The following is a 13,833-nucleotide window of genomic DNA, read 5'->3' as shown; positions in this document are numbered from 1 at the left end:
TTAACAGATGACACTAAAACCTCTGCCATCCTTACCGTACACAAAAATAAATCAGCGGAAGCCTTTATGGTCACACTGACAAAAACGGCAATAACTTCAAGCTCCTGCACTCCCAGCAGAACTTGGTATGTGCCAAAACACACATCTGCTCTGTTCCTGGCACGGTTCTAATGTTCCCTGCACTCCAAGGTTTGTATATACTGCTCTGCTAGTACTCAATGTTACATAATGTTTCAAGTAACCACTCTACTTTGTAAATATTCTCTGTTAGCATTTCCAACTCCTGCTTTTTGTGTGCAACTTTTGTACATGCACAGTGTTGTGAATAATAATCCACCGAGACACATCTCCAACCTTTATTGTAGAAAAATGTCCTCAAAAATATAAATTAACTTTATTTCTTTATAAAATAAAAAAATAAATAAATGTGACTACACAAACTGTCTCTTGATGTTCTTCAAGTAACTTGTTGCTCTTCCACGAATTCATTTAAGATGGAGTCCACCTCACTAACAAAAAAAACAAACAAAACAACAACAACAAAAATCATTCTTTTTCTGGCAATCGACTCTATTTACATGACTGTCAATTGATTCCAATAGATTATAAGAAAAAATTAATGCTAGAAATATAAACAGGAAAGGATTCTAATCATTACAGTAATGGTGATAATCTAATTCAGTTTTACCTGATCTGCTCCTTCACCCATTTTCTCTGTTTGCGAAGAACTTGTAACAAAGGATCATCTCCAAACTCTTTTTCATCCGAATCTAAAACAAAAAGTTTAATCTGAGTGAGAGGACAGATACTACAATATTATAAGCTTATGCTTAAAAAAAGGATTGAGATAACAGGTTTTTTTCTATGTTAATTCCCATAACACAAAAAAATACACCAACAAAAAAAAGTTGTAGGATTTTTGAACTAAAACGTTAAAATATGGGAAAAAGCATCTATTTATGTAATCACCGCAGCTGTTTACGGGCTAAAGACTGGTGCCTTTTGCCACCATAAGCTTACCTTCGGCCTCTTGCAGCAGCTGTGAAATGACCTCCATAGAGTTCAGTGCATTGCTTGGAGGAATTGGCGGTGGTGAAGGTGCAGAGACGGTGCAGGAAGGAGAATCAGATGAAACAGGAATCTTTTTTGGAGAAGAGGAATCCACCGTAGGAAACAGTACCTCTGAAACTACCTGTTAAGGTCAAATGAAAACACCCCAGTTAATGCATATTAATTACCTTGATCACACTGAACCTTATGACTAGTTTGGCATCTAAAAAAGATGTGTGGACATGCATAGTGAAGGTAGACCTGTAATTATATTCAATAAAAACTTGTGTTTATTTTATTTAAATATTTCACATGCAGACTTCTAAAGACCAGATCTGTCGATGGCCTTTAAAAATGATTAATTAAGATTTGTAAACAATCATAAATTGCCAAAGTCTGAGAACAAACATACAGCTTTCTTTCACTTTATCAAATATACTGCAGAGATGTCACAAATGTGGGAGAAGAGAAAAAACAGAAAAGACCAAATATGCACACAGCCTCTGTGGCTTCAAATAAAGAAATAAAACTGCACATTTGCATGTTTACCTGTCCTAATGCATTGCGGATAGGAGATGGTGGTGGTTCATGATCACCAGCACAGCTTTCACTGGGAAGCTCCTGTCTTCTCTCTGGTTGCTGCTGCTCTTTACATGATGTGACCTTTTTGGGAAGCTTTTGATGTAATGAATTCCTGTTTGTGAAGAATAAATCCCACAAAATGTTAACGGTATCAAACACATATTTTTTATCACTAAGACTTTTAAACAGTGCCTATGTTTCAGTAATTCACCTTGCTGATTTCTTTTGCTGTCTAGCGAGTGCTGCTTCTTCCTTCCCATTTACCTCTGATTGCTTCATCCCCATTTTCTTTTTCTTGTTCTTCTCAGACATTTTTTGGTGATCAGGCCACTCTCTCTCAGATGGCGCAGGTAGAGTGAGTGACACGCGTTCACAAAGAGTTAATTCTCCAAGGCTTTCAGGGACTTGGGTCTTTTTGTGAAGAACTTTGGTTTGTGACTCGTCTAACCTTTGTGAAATGCTCTGGTGCACTTTGGCATGAGATGACTGGATGGGACATGGCAAGACGTCACAGAGAAAATGCATGTGGGAAGGAACATGGGCAATGCTCTGCGGCTGAGGGACTGAACCAGAAACATTGATGGTGGGGAATAGCGAAGGGCCTGGAGCTGGGGGACAGAACCTCTGGGCCTCAGTGGTTTCTGGCTGGGCAGCAGTGATGTGTGAATGAGTATCTCTTTGTGAGAATTGAGGGGGTTGGGTACCCTGCTGTTCCTGAAGAGCAAATTAATGTTATTCTGTAAATTTGTGCAAAGAATATGGATAATGTAACAAACAGTTTGATTCCAACCTTGTAAGCTTGTTCACTGATGGAGGGATAGCTTAACCTCGTGGACTGCCAACCAAATGCATGAGGACTGGAGGCTTGCAAAGACAGGGGCCTCTCTCTGGCTTGCTCCATTTTCCTCCTTAAACGCCACTGGAACAATATGTCTTCCTCTGGACGGGTAGGAGGCACCAAAGAAGGCATGACAGATTTTTGGAAGGACACACCATGAGCTGAGTCTGAGCTGGCCTTTGCTGTAAATGTTAACACACAGTTTAAAACACAGCAGCACGCAAAACAGAATCTGTCTATAAATAACAAAAGGTATTCTAGTCCACACTCTTCCCCTACCAGTAGTATTTTTGAATAAACTGGGAATCAAGGGTTGCTTCACTGGCTCATCTATACTGATGGGAGAGGAGAAATCTGAGCATCCCAGCCCCTCTGAGCTGACAGGGACAGATCCATCACTCACAGAACATTCACTGTTAGAAAAAAAAAGTTACTACAACTGAAGCCATTTATCTTTAATATTGCTCAACAGTTTTCATACCCCCTCAGAAGAAGTCTGCTGGCCTTTTCTTGAAGGTGCAGGATCTCCCTGTCATCAAATTCACCGTGGGATGTGTCGGACAAAAGCTGGGAAACAAAAAACATGTTTTTTCATATAAAGACTTGCAATACCGTGTAAATAAATCCTCCCAAATAAATAAATAAACACGTTTGCAAGATTTTAATTAAAAGGGTGATGCATTTGTTCTTAGCAGGCTGAACAACGTGTCAAATCTGGTTGCATAAACGGTGACTTCCCAGGCATTTAATAAACACATAGACTTCCAAATGGAGTGTGGTGCTGAAATGGAAATGTTTATATGCAAACTTAGTCGGAATAAAGTGTTGCTTCTGCAGACAATCAGAATCCCAGGCACTTTGGACATGTGTGGTGTAAATCAAGGGACAATGTAAACCCTATAATCCACTGTGACGGCATACACAAACAATAAAAACTGAATAACTGGTGGTGCCTTTTTTTTTCAAGAAACAGAAGCAGATTTGCTACAAAAATTGATAAATTATGGCTTATTTTTTCTTAGCTTATAAATACAACTCACACTATTGGATCCTCTGTAGGGAGAAGGGGATCTGTTATGGTCACGCTGTGCAGATGTATCATAAAGAGCAGCATCCTGGCCCTCTTTCAGAAGTTGGATAACATCTTTTCAGAGAAATGCAGTACACAGAAAGATTCGACAGAATTTAGCAGCTGGTAATGGGGAATAAAATACACCAATGACCGTAAATATAGTGCACCTTCGTCTGTTGTTTTAGTTGGTGTTGAACTGCTGAGAGATGAATGTGACATCCACCAAAAAGGTGTCTGCTCTTCTCCACTGGCAGAAGCCACCTGATGGCGCTCCTCTCGACTCTGTGGCCGACCATGGCGAAAACGCTCTACATATCTGACAAAGCAAAGGTCAGATTTAGTTACAAGAAGTCACATGCAAAATGAAATAAAAATAATCCAGGTCACTATGACATTGTCATCTAATCATGAAAAATTGTCCCGTTGTCACTGTGAAACTATTTTTTAGTTCTGTTTAAGAAAATTACAGAAGGCATTAAAACATACTTTGCCAGCAAAGAATCCTCCTGGCATCCTTGAACTTGGGAAACACTGGAATTCCCCATTTTTCCAGATTGTTTGGGTTCGTCCATGTCAGATGAGGCAGTATTTCTATCAGAAGAGAATTCAAAGACAGTGGAGGCCTGGGACTCTTTAAGAACAGGTTGTCCATCAATGGAGGAAAAACGGTCATGCTTCTTAGACAGCTGCTGGCTCTCTCGGTTTAGATTATGTAACTTTGTTCTGGATCGCTGGTTTAAACGTACAGGACTTAGTGTCTGCAAGAAGAACAAAAAGGATATATATATATATATATATCACAATGAGAATCTGTTTTTCTTGCAGTATATTAAGTGTTTTTGAAAATAAAACATACAGTTTTTTTCTCTTTCTTTGAAAGGGGTTGGTTGCTGGATGGGTGGTAGTGTGCCGTCCTCACTTTCGGTGCTGGTGGGAAGGGATTCTGCTTTGTGAGCACAGGTCCACTGTAAGAAGAACACATATTACTAACTATAACTTCTTCTGTTTAGGGTGCTACAAAATGTGTCATTAGATCCTCACCTGGAATTCATAGCAACCTTTGGAGGTGACCGATGAGACAACAACGACCACAAGAAAGCACACACAGTTTCAATGTGGGCTTGGTTTACCTCGTGAACCCCAAATCATATCTGGACTGACGTGTTAATCTGAGTGGGTTACTTAGCTAACAAAAAGACGATGCCCCCATTACTAAACTCTTCCGAGTTTACTTGTCTACACACAAAGTTACTTCAAATGCCAGAAATTCCCTTTAAGAATATAAATTACGCTTCTCCGTTAGGCTCTATGAACATCTATTTATCATTCAAATTTAACGTTCTGACTAAAAACATAGTAACTTCGCGTTTATTTTACAAACCCACCACATTCTCGATGAAAGTGGAAGAGAGCTTTTGTTGTGTATCCCGAACGTTATTTACTACACGACATACAGCCAATAGGGAACGAATTAAAAATGATTGATATAACATTTGACCAATCATATAGGCGGCCCGGTTTGCACAGGCACCAATCAGCTAATAGGAAATTGGCAGCGCGCGGAAGAGGAAAGTCTAGTAAGGGTATGCGTTTGTCAAAAATAAGCTAAGTTAGCAACAGTAGTTTGGCCATTACTCCACAAACCTTGGTATAAATCATAAACGACTATTGTGCTGTATCTTTCTATTAACTATATGGAAGTCGATAGGGATAACCGTTATTTCCTTAATGGTTTTAATAGCTAAACGTAAATAACGTTATATAGCTTAACTGTTAACCAGTGGTTACGGCTAATGCAGCTAACTGGTTGTAAACGGTACTACACAGCTAGTTTGGCTAACGGCGCCGTTAGCAAGGAATCAAACATAATTTATTGTAAATCTAAAGAATCGAAACAGCAAAAGTGTGGTTTTAAAAGTCTGCCAGTTCCCACGGGGTGTTTATAGAAAGGCGGACACAATGCAACACGTCAAGATCAAGACGGAAAGGCCAGGTACCAGCAGCTCTCAATATTTCCTGAAAACGTTTCAGATTTTCCAAATTTTTGTGTGGTATACATTCTTGTGATTGTTTTGGAGTACATTCGCTTGTAAGCTTGAGTGGTTCGGATTATACAGGATTCTTAAAAGCTAAGTAATACAGGTGGCGAGTGTCACCTAAAGTGAGTATTGTTGTTGTCATTAATTATTTCATTATTACTTTTGCAGACTTAGACGGGGCTGGTGCACGCAGCAAATTAGATGCTGTCTTAAAGGGACTGGTAGAGAAGAGTGAAAATGAAAGGTTATCAAAATTAATTGTTTAGCATATAATTATTACAGAATCGATTTATTCTTAATAACAAAACTAATATAAAGATGTTTTCAGCAGGGAACAAAATGAAGGTGATCCAGGAAAATTGTCAGCAGACTCTTTGAACAAGTATGGACCAGTGATTTTGGTTTTATTTAGTTTTTAATGATCTGCTAATATAATATTTTACAATTGGGTGTGCTGATTCAATGATTTTATTTAAACATTTATTTTTTAATTGCAATTTATGCATATTCCACCTGTTGTCTCTAGGGATTTATCGCCAACATCGGCTGGAAAAAGGCAAGTATTTATGTTTTAATTAAACTTGACTTGTCAGTAACTTTTTTTCTATTTAGTAAGTAAAATTTTATTTATATAGCACCTTCCAAAACAAAGATCACAAAGTGCTTCACAAAGAAATACCAGGGCATTCAAAACAGGGCATATTTAGACATGAGAAATTACTTTGAATCTCTTTTAAGCTCCAAAAATATATTACTTAAAAAAACATTTCTTTTGCAGACCGTCAGCTCGATTTCCACAGCACCGGAGAAAGAAGCGAAAAGAGATGGATGAGAGCATTCCAGAAAGCAATCAGCATAAACAAAGTAAATGAATGAAAAATGATTGGAATTTTTCTTTGATGTACCTTGGTTACTGTGTAACCATCTTGTCTGTTGCACTTGTGACCATTTTCTTACTTTTAATTAATTTTTCTCTTCTTCTCCCTTTACTAGATGCTTATGTTATTAAGTTGTTTGACCGCAGTGTAGATCTGGCTCAGTTCAACACCGCCACCCCACTGTATCCTATCTGCCGTGCATGGATGAGGAATAATCCTTCCGTTCGAGAACCAGCTGCTTCCCCCAGCTCCCCACAGAGCATGGTAGAGGAAGAGGTGGGGTCATAAATGGCTAAGATGCTGGAGGTTTTATTCAAATGTACAACCAACAAATGCACAAAAAAACACAGGGGCACATTGATTTAAATTTAAACTTATCTCTTACATCTACGGTAACTTAAAATGAGGTCTTTTAAATTTTGCTAATGTGGAACTCTGCAGGGTAGAGTCTAAGGGCCCTTTCACATAGGATGTGGCACGCGCAGCCCTGCGCTCTTAACCCCATTCATTTCTATTGCTTGCGCCACACATTAACGTTGCACCGCTGTGCCAACCAAAGTGCTGAGCAAAGCACAGCCCAAGCGTGCCAGCGAGGTTCAAACAGTTCAAACAAGTTGAACTTTGACCACTGCGTGTTGTGACTTACCTTCACGTGACCAATAGAAACGATGCCTACAGCTGCTCTAAGTTTAACCAAATAATGAAGGGAAACATTCTGTGCGTATCTGAGTTCTGTGAATTTTTTGGCAGAGGTTTATGTGCATATATAGGGATCTATAGAGCCTTTGAGTAAGTAATTCATTTCAACGACTCTGGGGGCCTAAGCAGAAAAAGCAGTGTTGAGGAAACGACACACTCTTCACTAGTAGGATAGTTACAAAGCTTTGTTCTTTATGAATGAGCACATTTTTTTAATTTTAATTAAACATCTTGCAGACGATATGAAGTCAGAGACATACATGTTTTGAAATGAAAAGGAGCAGACGCATCTAGTATACGTAGAGCGGCCGCAAAAGATGACACACAAGCAGGGCGCAGCAACCAGTGCAACACAAATTTGGGGTCCTTCGCTCTAGTTAGCGGTTAGCACAGGTCATGCCACATCTACTGTTAAAGGGTCTTATCTCTTTTGCAGTCTCATAATTTGATTATTATTAATATTTCACAAGGTCTAATGTAATTAAATTGTTTTCAAAGTAACTGCAATACGCTGTGTGCCAAACTATTGTCTCCTTTTGTTTTCCTTAGTGCAAATGTAACTGACTTGTTACACGTTTTAATCAACGTTATCTGAATAAGACATAATGAAACTGTTTTTAATGGATGATCCCTACGGTGACAATATTTTTGAGTGAGGTTGTTTGTGAGAGGAAGTGGTGCATAAAATGTATTTGAAACCTGATTGAATCTGATTGTGTACTCGTACTTTTGTTTTAGTCAATGCCTCCCCAAAAACAAAATGGCATGTTATCAATAAGTATTGTTATTGGAAATACGCGTTTAGCAGTAATCTTTTTTTTTTTTTTTTTTTTTTGCCCTAGGTTACAGACACAATCAACGGTAAAGGTCAGAATGTGTACCGACTTCCTCCTCCGGCCGCCTGTCCAGTCAACTCCTCTGGTGAACCCATCAATCTCAGGATCCCACCTACTGAAAAACCAACTGTTACCAAGGTTCTTGTATAATATGCCTTTCACCAAAGTTGTTATTGCATTGTGATTGTTTAATTTTACAGATCTGTTCATACATGAAGGTCTTCAGGTAGTAAGACAAAACCATGAATTTTAACTACCTCTCTTTTCATAGTTGACAGATGTTGCTGTGTCAGGTTCTCTCATATGTGACCACATGGAGCGTTGGAAAAAGATAAGGCAAAAGTACGTTTTTCTTATGACAAAAAATAATATGTTCTTGGTTTGAAATGATTTAGTCACACACTGTAAACAACTAACTTTGTTCAAGGCTTCACCTCTGGACGTAATTATTCAGATGTTATTAATTTCACCAACTCTTTAGGGAGAAAGGGGTGTAACACTAATGACCAGGTACAAATGAGTGAAGGCAAACGTCAAATCTTTTAATGGATAATGAAAAGTTTTTACAGTGTGATTTACCACAAGAGGACAGCAACAGGCTGAATAGAGCTAACAAAGAAATGAATAAATGAGGCTATGAGCTGTTTTGACTAACTGTTGAAATCCAAATTATAAGATGATGTAATACATGTTTAAAATAATAAATTAATATTTAATCGTCTAAACATAAACATAAATAGAATTTTTTTTAAACAAAAAACAATTTTTTCCTTGTTATGTCAAGGTGTCAGCTCAGCACAGAGCTGTGTGTGTGTACTTCTCAGGCACAACCAATGTGCCTGAGAAGTAAAACTGCCTCACAAAAACAACATTTGTCAATGACAGACGGTGTAGTTATTCTATGCATTTTTTTAATATAAAGGATTTTAAGTATTCCTGAAAGACACCTATATGTTATCTGATCAGATTTGGGCTCAAACAGGTGGATTTGTGAAGTTAGTCATTGCACCTTTCACAGTTTGATTTCACAGCTTGTGCAAAGTCAGCCAGTCAGCATGTTCAGTGACTCTAGAAAGTCAAAAGAAAGAAAGAAAAGATAAAACAAGGGCACAGGTTTTACAATAAACTGAGCCATGGATATTGAAATGTAAAAAATATGACCTTCAATAATGCTCAGACTTAAAGTTCATCTGCCAGTGTTTACTCTGTTCAGTGTCTTTGGTGATTGACGAGCTGTCGTCTTGTGGGTATGAAGTAATCTTTGTCATGGGACCCAAAATATAGCTTTGCAAAGTTTGATCCTCCATGAGTGCCACCTGCTGTTTAATAACTTTATTGAATTAAGAAGGGAGACTAAACAGTAAAATTTAGTATGTGCCTGTTTCATTTGGAAACAGCTGGACAAAAGGAGCGATCACAGTTGAGCAGTTGTATGAAAATTACTTCAAAAGGCTGGCTCATAAAAATTGAACATTTAGCCCACCTCTGAACTACCATTCCTCCTCCTTCTAATATTGTTATTGCTGGATGAAAACTGTGTATGAATTTTCAGTTAGAAATGTTCAAAATCAGATTTTGTTATGTAGCAAGCATCATGTATGAAAGTTTTTATGAATCTTTTAAGAAGGAAAATAATATAATTTCAGTTTATTTCAAGGAAAAGGTAAAAGGTGCACAATTGAACTATTTCTTTTTTCTTTTCTTTTTTTCCATAGATGGAAGGAGTGCTCCAACAAGAATCAATTAAGATACAGTGAGAGCATAAAGGTCCTTAAGGAAATGAAGGAGCTCTATGATCACTGACTGGCTACTCTGTAGCTCTACAGTACAGAGAGGACTTTGTTGGAAAGAAGCAGTCAGTGCTTGAATACACCTGTTTCTACACAGTCTGACTCATAGAAAAGCGCGTACATTTTTTAAATTATTAATTTGTAAAAATCTAGTGTATACGTCTAACTGTTTCATCAGTAGTACTTTCCAGACACAATGACTTGTAAAATCTCAAGATTAATGAAATGTGTATTAAAGTGCTTTAATATAAATCTCTTCCACTTTTAATTTTACTTCTTTAATCTTGGCATGTGTTAACGAGCATCCTGCAGGTAATGAGGTATATGTCATGACTCATTCTTTAATTTGTATTCACGTCACACTTATAATAGTCATTGATGAAGTACCAAAACCTGCTCATGTCTTAAAATTTGCATGTCATTTTGTATAGAGTAAAATACACAACTGTGCAAAATTCTTGAGCCACTTTTTATATCTTTATATTTTGGACTCTCTTAGGCAAGCTTTCTTGTCATTTCTTTAAGTAGTCTCCAGGTGTAGTTCTCCAGGCTTCTTGAAGAACATTCAAAGCTCTACTTGGGATGTTAGCTGTCTTTTTCATCTGTTGTCTGTCAAGATGATCCCACATTGCTTCAATATTGCTGAGATCTGAGTTCTGGTGAGGCCAGTTCCAATGCCAACAGTTTTTTTTCTATCCAGGTATACTTTTACTGATACTTTTATCATGATGAAAAATAAAGTTATGAGAATTGCATGCTTTCCAGGTGATATTGCAAGGCGGGTCAAAATTTCATGGCACATTTCTGCGTTCATGTTTCAGTTTTAACAAGATCGTCACGGCTACTGGTGGTAATGCAGCACCAAACCATGGCGGGGCCTCCACTGTGTTTTCTATGCTGAGTGGCTAGAAACACTGTTGTGAGACTCTAGGCCCCCTCCATGAATATTGACGACCATTTGAACATAAAATGTTCAAATTTGGATTCTTTACTTCGTAAGACCTGTTGTCACTGTTGTTGCTTTTCAGTCTAGTTCTTGTCTAATTTGGCATACCTCTGCCTTTTATCCCTACTTCCCTTCCTTAAGGACGGCTTCTGACAGCTACCCTTACACTGAGACCATTTCTGATGAAGTTTCAGTGAACAGTAGATGGATCAACTGAAGGGTCCAATACATCTCTCAGGTCCTGTGTCAGGTCTTTGCTCGATGTTTTCCACCAGTTTTTTAAAGACATGACTGTTCATCTTCTGCAAATAGCCTATTTACACCTGCCAATTCATTATTTTTTATTTTTACTTTTAAGGACAAATAATATCACATCTATATCTCACATCTATAGTTCAGAATATCTTAGTTCAGAATATCTTGCCAGCTACAGTTCTTTTGCAAGACTTTGGCACTCACAAGCACAATTACAGGGACACCTGAGAGGGGTGAATGGGAAGAATAGCGTGTTTGTTCTGAATCAGTTTGGTGCTTTATTATTATGTGTTAAGCAGGTTAACCAGTTAACCAGGTTCAAGCACAAGGTTGCTTATAAGTGTGCTTGGTGTCAGTGCCCCTTTAGGCCAAAGGTCAATGATTGACTTTATAGTTCTGTCATCTGAGGCCTTGTCTTGTGGATACTTGGGTAATGGGACTAGCAATGGTGAACTGGATTACATGATGGTGAAGGCTGTCTGGGCAGACCTGGAAAACCTAAATGGGGGAAATTTAGACGTGTCTGGCAGATGCCCCAGTCCATAGGGTTTTTCACTCCATGTTTAAGACCTCTATTACAGAGCCAGCAAGCAGAGGTTGTATTTATAAAGTTATTGGTGTCTGTTGTGTTGGCAACCTAAGGATGAGATGTACTGCTAGGTAGTGGTTTACACTGGTCAGGGTAAAGAAGGAGGATTTCTAGGCCTGGTTGACCCTTGGATCTTCTGAAGCAGCAGATGGGTAGTGAAGGGCCAAAAGGGCTGTGGTTTCTGAATTAACAGAAGTAAAAACTTGTGTGAGTAGGTCAGGAGGACTTTCAGCTTACCTCAAGGAGATTCTGAAAAACTGTTGGGTTAATACCACAAGAAAAAATTATGACCTTTATTAAGGTCATGTATGGTCAGGAAGGACAGTTGCTGACAAAGACTGTGGAAAGATAACTTTGAGGAACTCCAATTCCCAATCAAAATATCCTCTATGAAGAGGGCAGAGGTTACTGAGAAGCTCCCCAGTGGCAAGGTGCAAGGTTTGGATTGAGATTCCTCTCGGGATGCTAAAGGCTCTGGGCATTGTCGGTTCTTGAGATCACTTATGACTTTGGTCACAAGGTGGCAGCATTGTGAAATACAGTAGTTAGAATGTGCACATTGGTCTATTCAGGGCTGGGGCATTTTTGGTCTAGGCAGCCCATCATGATTGTATTTTGTAACTTTGTAATATAGTGTGTTATTTAATTTACTTTAGTTACTGTTCTTACTGACTTGGAGCAACTGTGACCAGTGATTCCTCTGGGATTAATAAAGTACTCTGATTCTGATAGATTAAAATTAAAATTTTCCAATTTTAATTAGATTGATGAAAAGACAGTGAGGGCTTCTAGTACTACTGTTGTTGGTGCATCCCGAACAGTTAACTTCGCATAATCGGACACATTTTTCTTCATCTACTTCTAATTTTGTTTTCTTGTTTGCATTTTTACCAATACCTTTTCACTTTTTAAATTTTTTTTTCCATCTTTATCAACTACTTCTTCCACACTAAGTTCTGTTCTACCAGGTGTTCTACAAGGATTATATATTTATTCATATTTGTGTGTGGACTGGATCATGTGCTTGTGAGTCTTCAAAAGTTACACACACATCACTGCACACATTTGTCAAGCTTAGTTTATGCTTGTGGATTATATTGTACACATTCTTCTCCTTTCTTAAAGGATGGTCCAGTGTATCCCATGCTAAAGGAAGCAATCAAGGGAGCGATGAAGCTCCTTTCCTTTCTATTTGGAGTATTTGGAACAGCTCTTAGTGAAGTCGCCACACAGATACCTCTGGGTCATGTCTCTCAGTTAGGAACCTTCCGAAACAAAATGGACAATTGGAGTGCACCTAGGGATGTGGAAAAGTAAGGGTAAGAAGTCACAGCTGTGGACAATCAAGGAAACAGAGAGGAGGGAAGTACAGCTAAATTCAGAATGCAGGAGACTAATAACTATAAATATAAACAGGAAGTGAGAAACAAACAGGGAAATACAAAAGTATGAATAAAGTTTACACTTATTTAATTTGAAAACAGGTTAAGTGACAAAAGAACTCTGATGTACACCATTCTTCCAAATTTGAATATTTTTACATTGGAGAAAACTATCTATGTTCTCAGACCGAAAAAGTTCATCCCAAAGTAAAAATACATGCAATTAGTAGGGTTATGTTAATTGGTGGCTCTAAATTGCCCATAGGTGTGAATGTGAGTGCAAATGGTTGGCTGTTTGTGTTAGCCCTGTGAAAGACTGGCCATATACCAACGGTGTACCCTGCCTCTGTGTGTTACAGTTCAGTATTGATTCTCGTGTTAGGCAAATGCTCTTTAAAACTCTTTTTTTAGCAAAAACATTTCAATGTTTTTTATCTCTTAGTCTTAGAGTGGTAATCAAACTGACGAGTATCTTTTTATTTACAGTGTTAAAAAAGTGCAGTAAGTGTTAATAAATCTATTATTACAGTTTAATGGAAAGTGTTGGGAAGTAACAGAATACATGTACCAGCGTTACATATTTAAATAAAAAAATATGAGTAACTGTATTCCGCTACAGTTACCGTTTAAAAAGATTATAAGATTATAATTAGAATACAGTTACTTTGTTGAAATAAATTGATTACACAGCGGTCTTTTCTTGTTTCATATGTTAGCCTATCCCCTCTGTAATTTTGGTAATTTCACGCTTTGTTAGAAACCCAAACAAACATGCAATAAGATGCTCTAATGTAAGCGTCCTGTTAATGTTGCTGGAGTCCGTAACACAATGGACCCGGAGCCAGCACAACAAAGCCAGCAGTGCACGGGCAGGAAT

The 13,833-nt window shown here is 38.1% G+C and overlaps 2 protein-coding genes across 3 annotated transcripts; one reads left to right on the top strand and one right to left on the bottom strand.

Moving 5' to 3' along the window:
- Nucleotides 1–427: 427 nt before the first annotated feature.
- On the bottom strand, nt 428–5,116 carry proser3 (proline and serine rich 3). Its single transcript, XM_084943692.1, has 14 exons — nt 4,928–5,116; nt 4,584–4,600; nt 4,399–4,507; nt 4,029–4,300; nt 3,710–3,858; nt 3,511–3,614; nt 2,952–3,037; nt 2,750–2,883; nt 2,423–2,652; nt 1,844–2,346; nt 1,600–1,744; nt 1,021–1,192; nt 689–770; nt 428–509 (listed from the first exon to the last, which is right to left on the bottom strand). Exons 1-14 carry the CDS (start codon nt 5,045–5,047, stop codon nt 458–460), a joined length of 2,175 nt encoding a protein of 724 aa, XP_084799818.1. The 5' UTR covers nt 5,048–5,116; the 3' UTR covers nt 428–457.
- A 1-nt stretch (nt 5,117) lies between these two features.
- lin37 (lin-37 DREAM MuvB core complex component) lies at nt 5,118–10,036 on the top strand. 2 transcript variants are annotated; one of them, XM_084943694.1, is made up of 9 exons: nt 5,118–5,535; nt 5,750–5,825; nt 5,913–5,963; nt 6,108–6,137; nt 6,360–6,445; nt 6,575–6,735; nt 8,001–8,132; nt 8,266–8,336; nt 9,710–10,036. In XM_084943694.1, exons 1-9 carry the CDS (start codon nt 5,502–5,504, stop codon nt 9,795–9,797), a joined length of 729 nt encoding a protein of 242 aa, XP_084799820.1. In that variant the 5' UTR covers nt 5,118–5,501; the 3' UTR covers nt 9,798–10,036. The 2 variants fall into 2 exon arrangements, with proteins under 2 accessions (XP_084799820.1, XP_084799819.1); XM_084943693.1 differs by having other exon boundaries at nt 5,910–5,963.
- The last annotated feature ends 3,797 nt before the right edge of the window (nt 10,037–13,833 follow it).

Source organism: Perissodus microlepis, chromosome 11 (genome assembly GCF_051167445.1).
Source record: "Perissodus microlepis isolate ML-2025 ecotype Zambia chromosome 11, ASM5116744v1, whole genome shotgun sequence".
Lineage (NCBI taxonomy): Eukaryota > Metazoa > Chordata > Actinopteri > Cichliformes > Cichlidae > Perissodus > Perissodus microlepis.
The sequence above is the reverse complement of the archived record's forward strand: the minus strand, read 5'-3'. Positions and strand labels throughout refer to the sequence as shown.

What these genes read in the sequence shown, in the direction of transcription:
- lin37 (XM_084943693.1), top strand. Translation starts at nt 5,502, where the DNA reads ATGCAACACGTCAAGATCAAGACGGAAAGGCCAG. An exon ending in CCAACATCGGCTGGAAAAAG is followed by an intron (nt 6,138 to 6,359) that starts GCAAGTATTTAT and finishes TTTCTTTTGCAG; the next exon opens with ACCGTCAGCTCGATTTCCAC. An exon ending in AAGCAATCAGCATAAACAAA is followed by an intron (nt 6,446 to 6,574) that starts GTAAATGAATGA and finishes TCCCTTTACTAG; the next exon opens with ATGCTTATGTTATTAAGTTG.
- proser3 (XM_084943692.1), bottom strand. Translation starts at nt 5,047, where the DNA reads ATGATTGGTCAAATGTTATATCAATCATTTTTAATTCGTTCCCTATTG. An exon ending in CAAAGAAAGAGAAAAAAACT is followed by an intron (nt 4,301 to 4,398) that starts GTATGTTTTATT and finishes TTCTTCTTGCAG; the next exon opens with ACACTAAGTCCTGTACGTTT. An exon ending in GAGGATTCTTTGCTGGCAAA is followed by an intron (nt 3,859 to 4,028) that starts GTATGTTTTAAT and finishes TTGCTTTGTCAG; the next exon opens with ATATGTAGAGCGTTTTCGCC.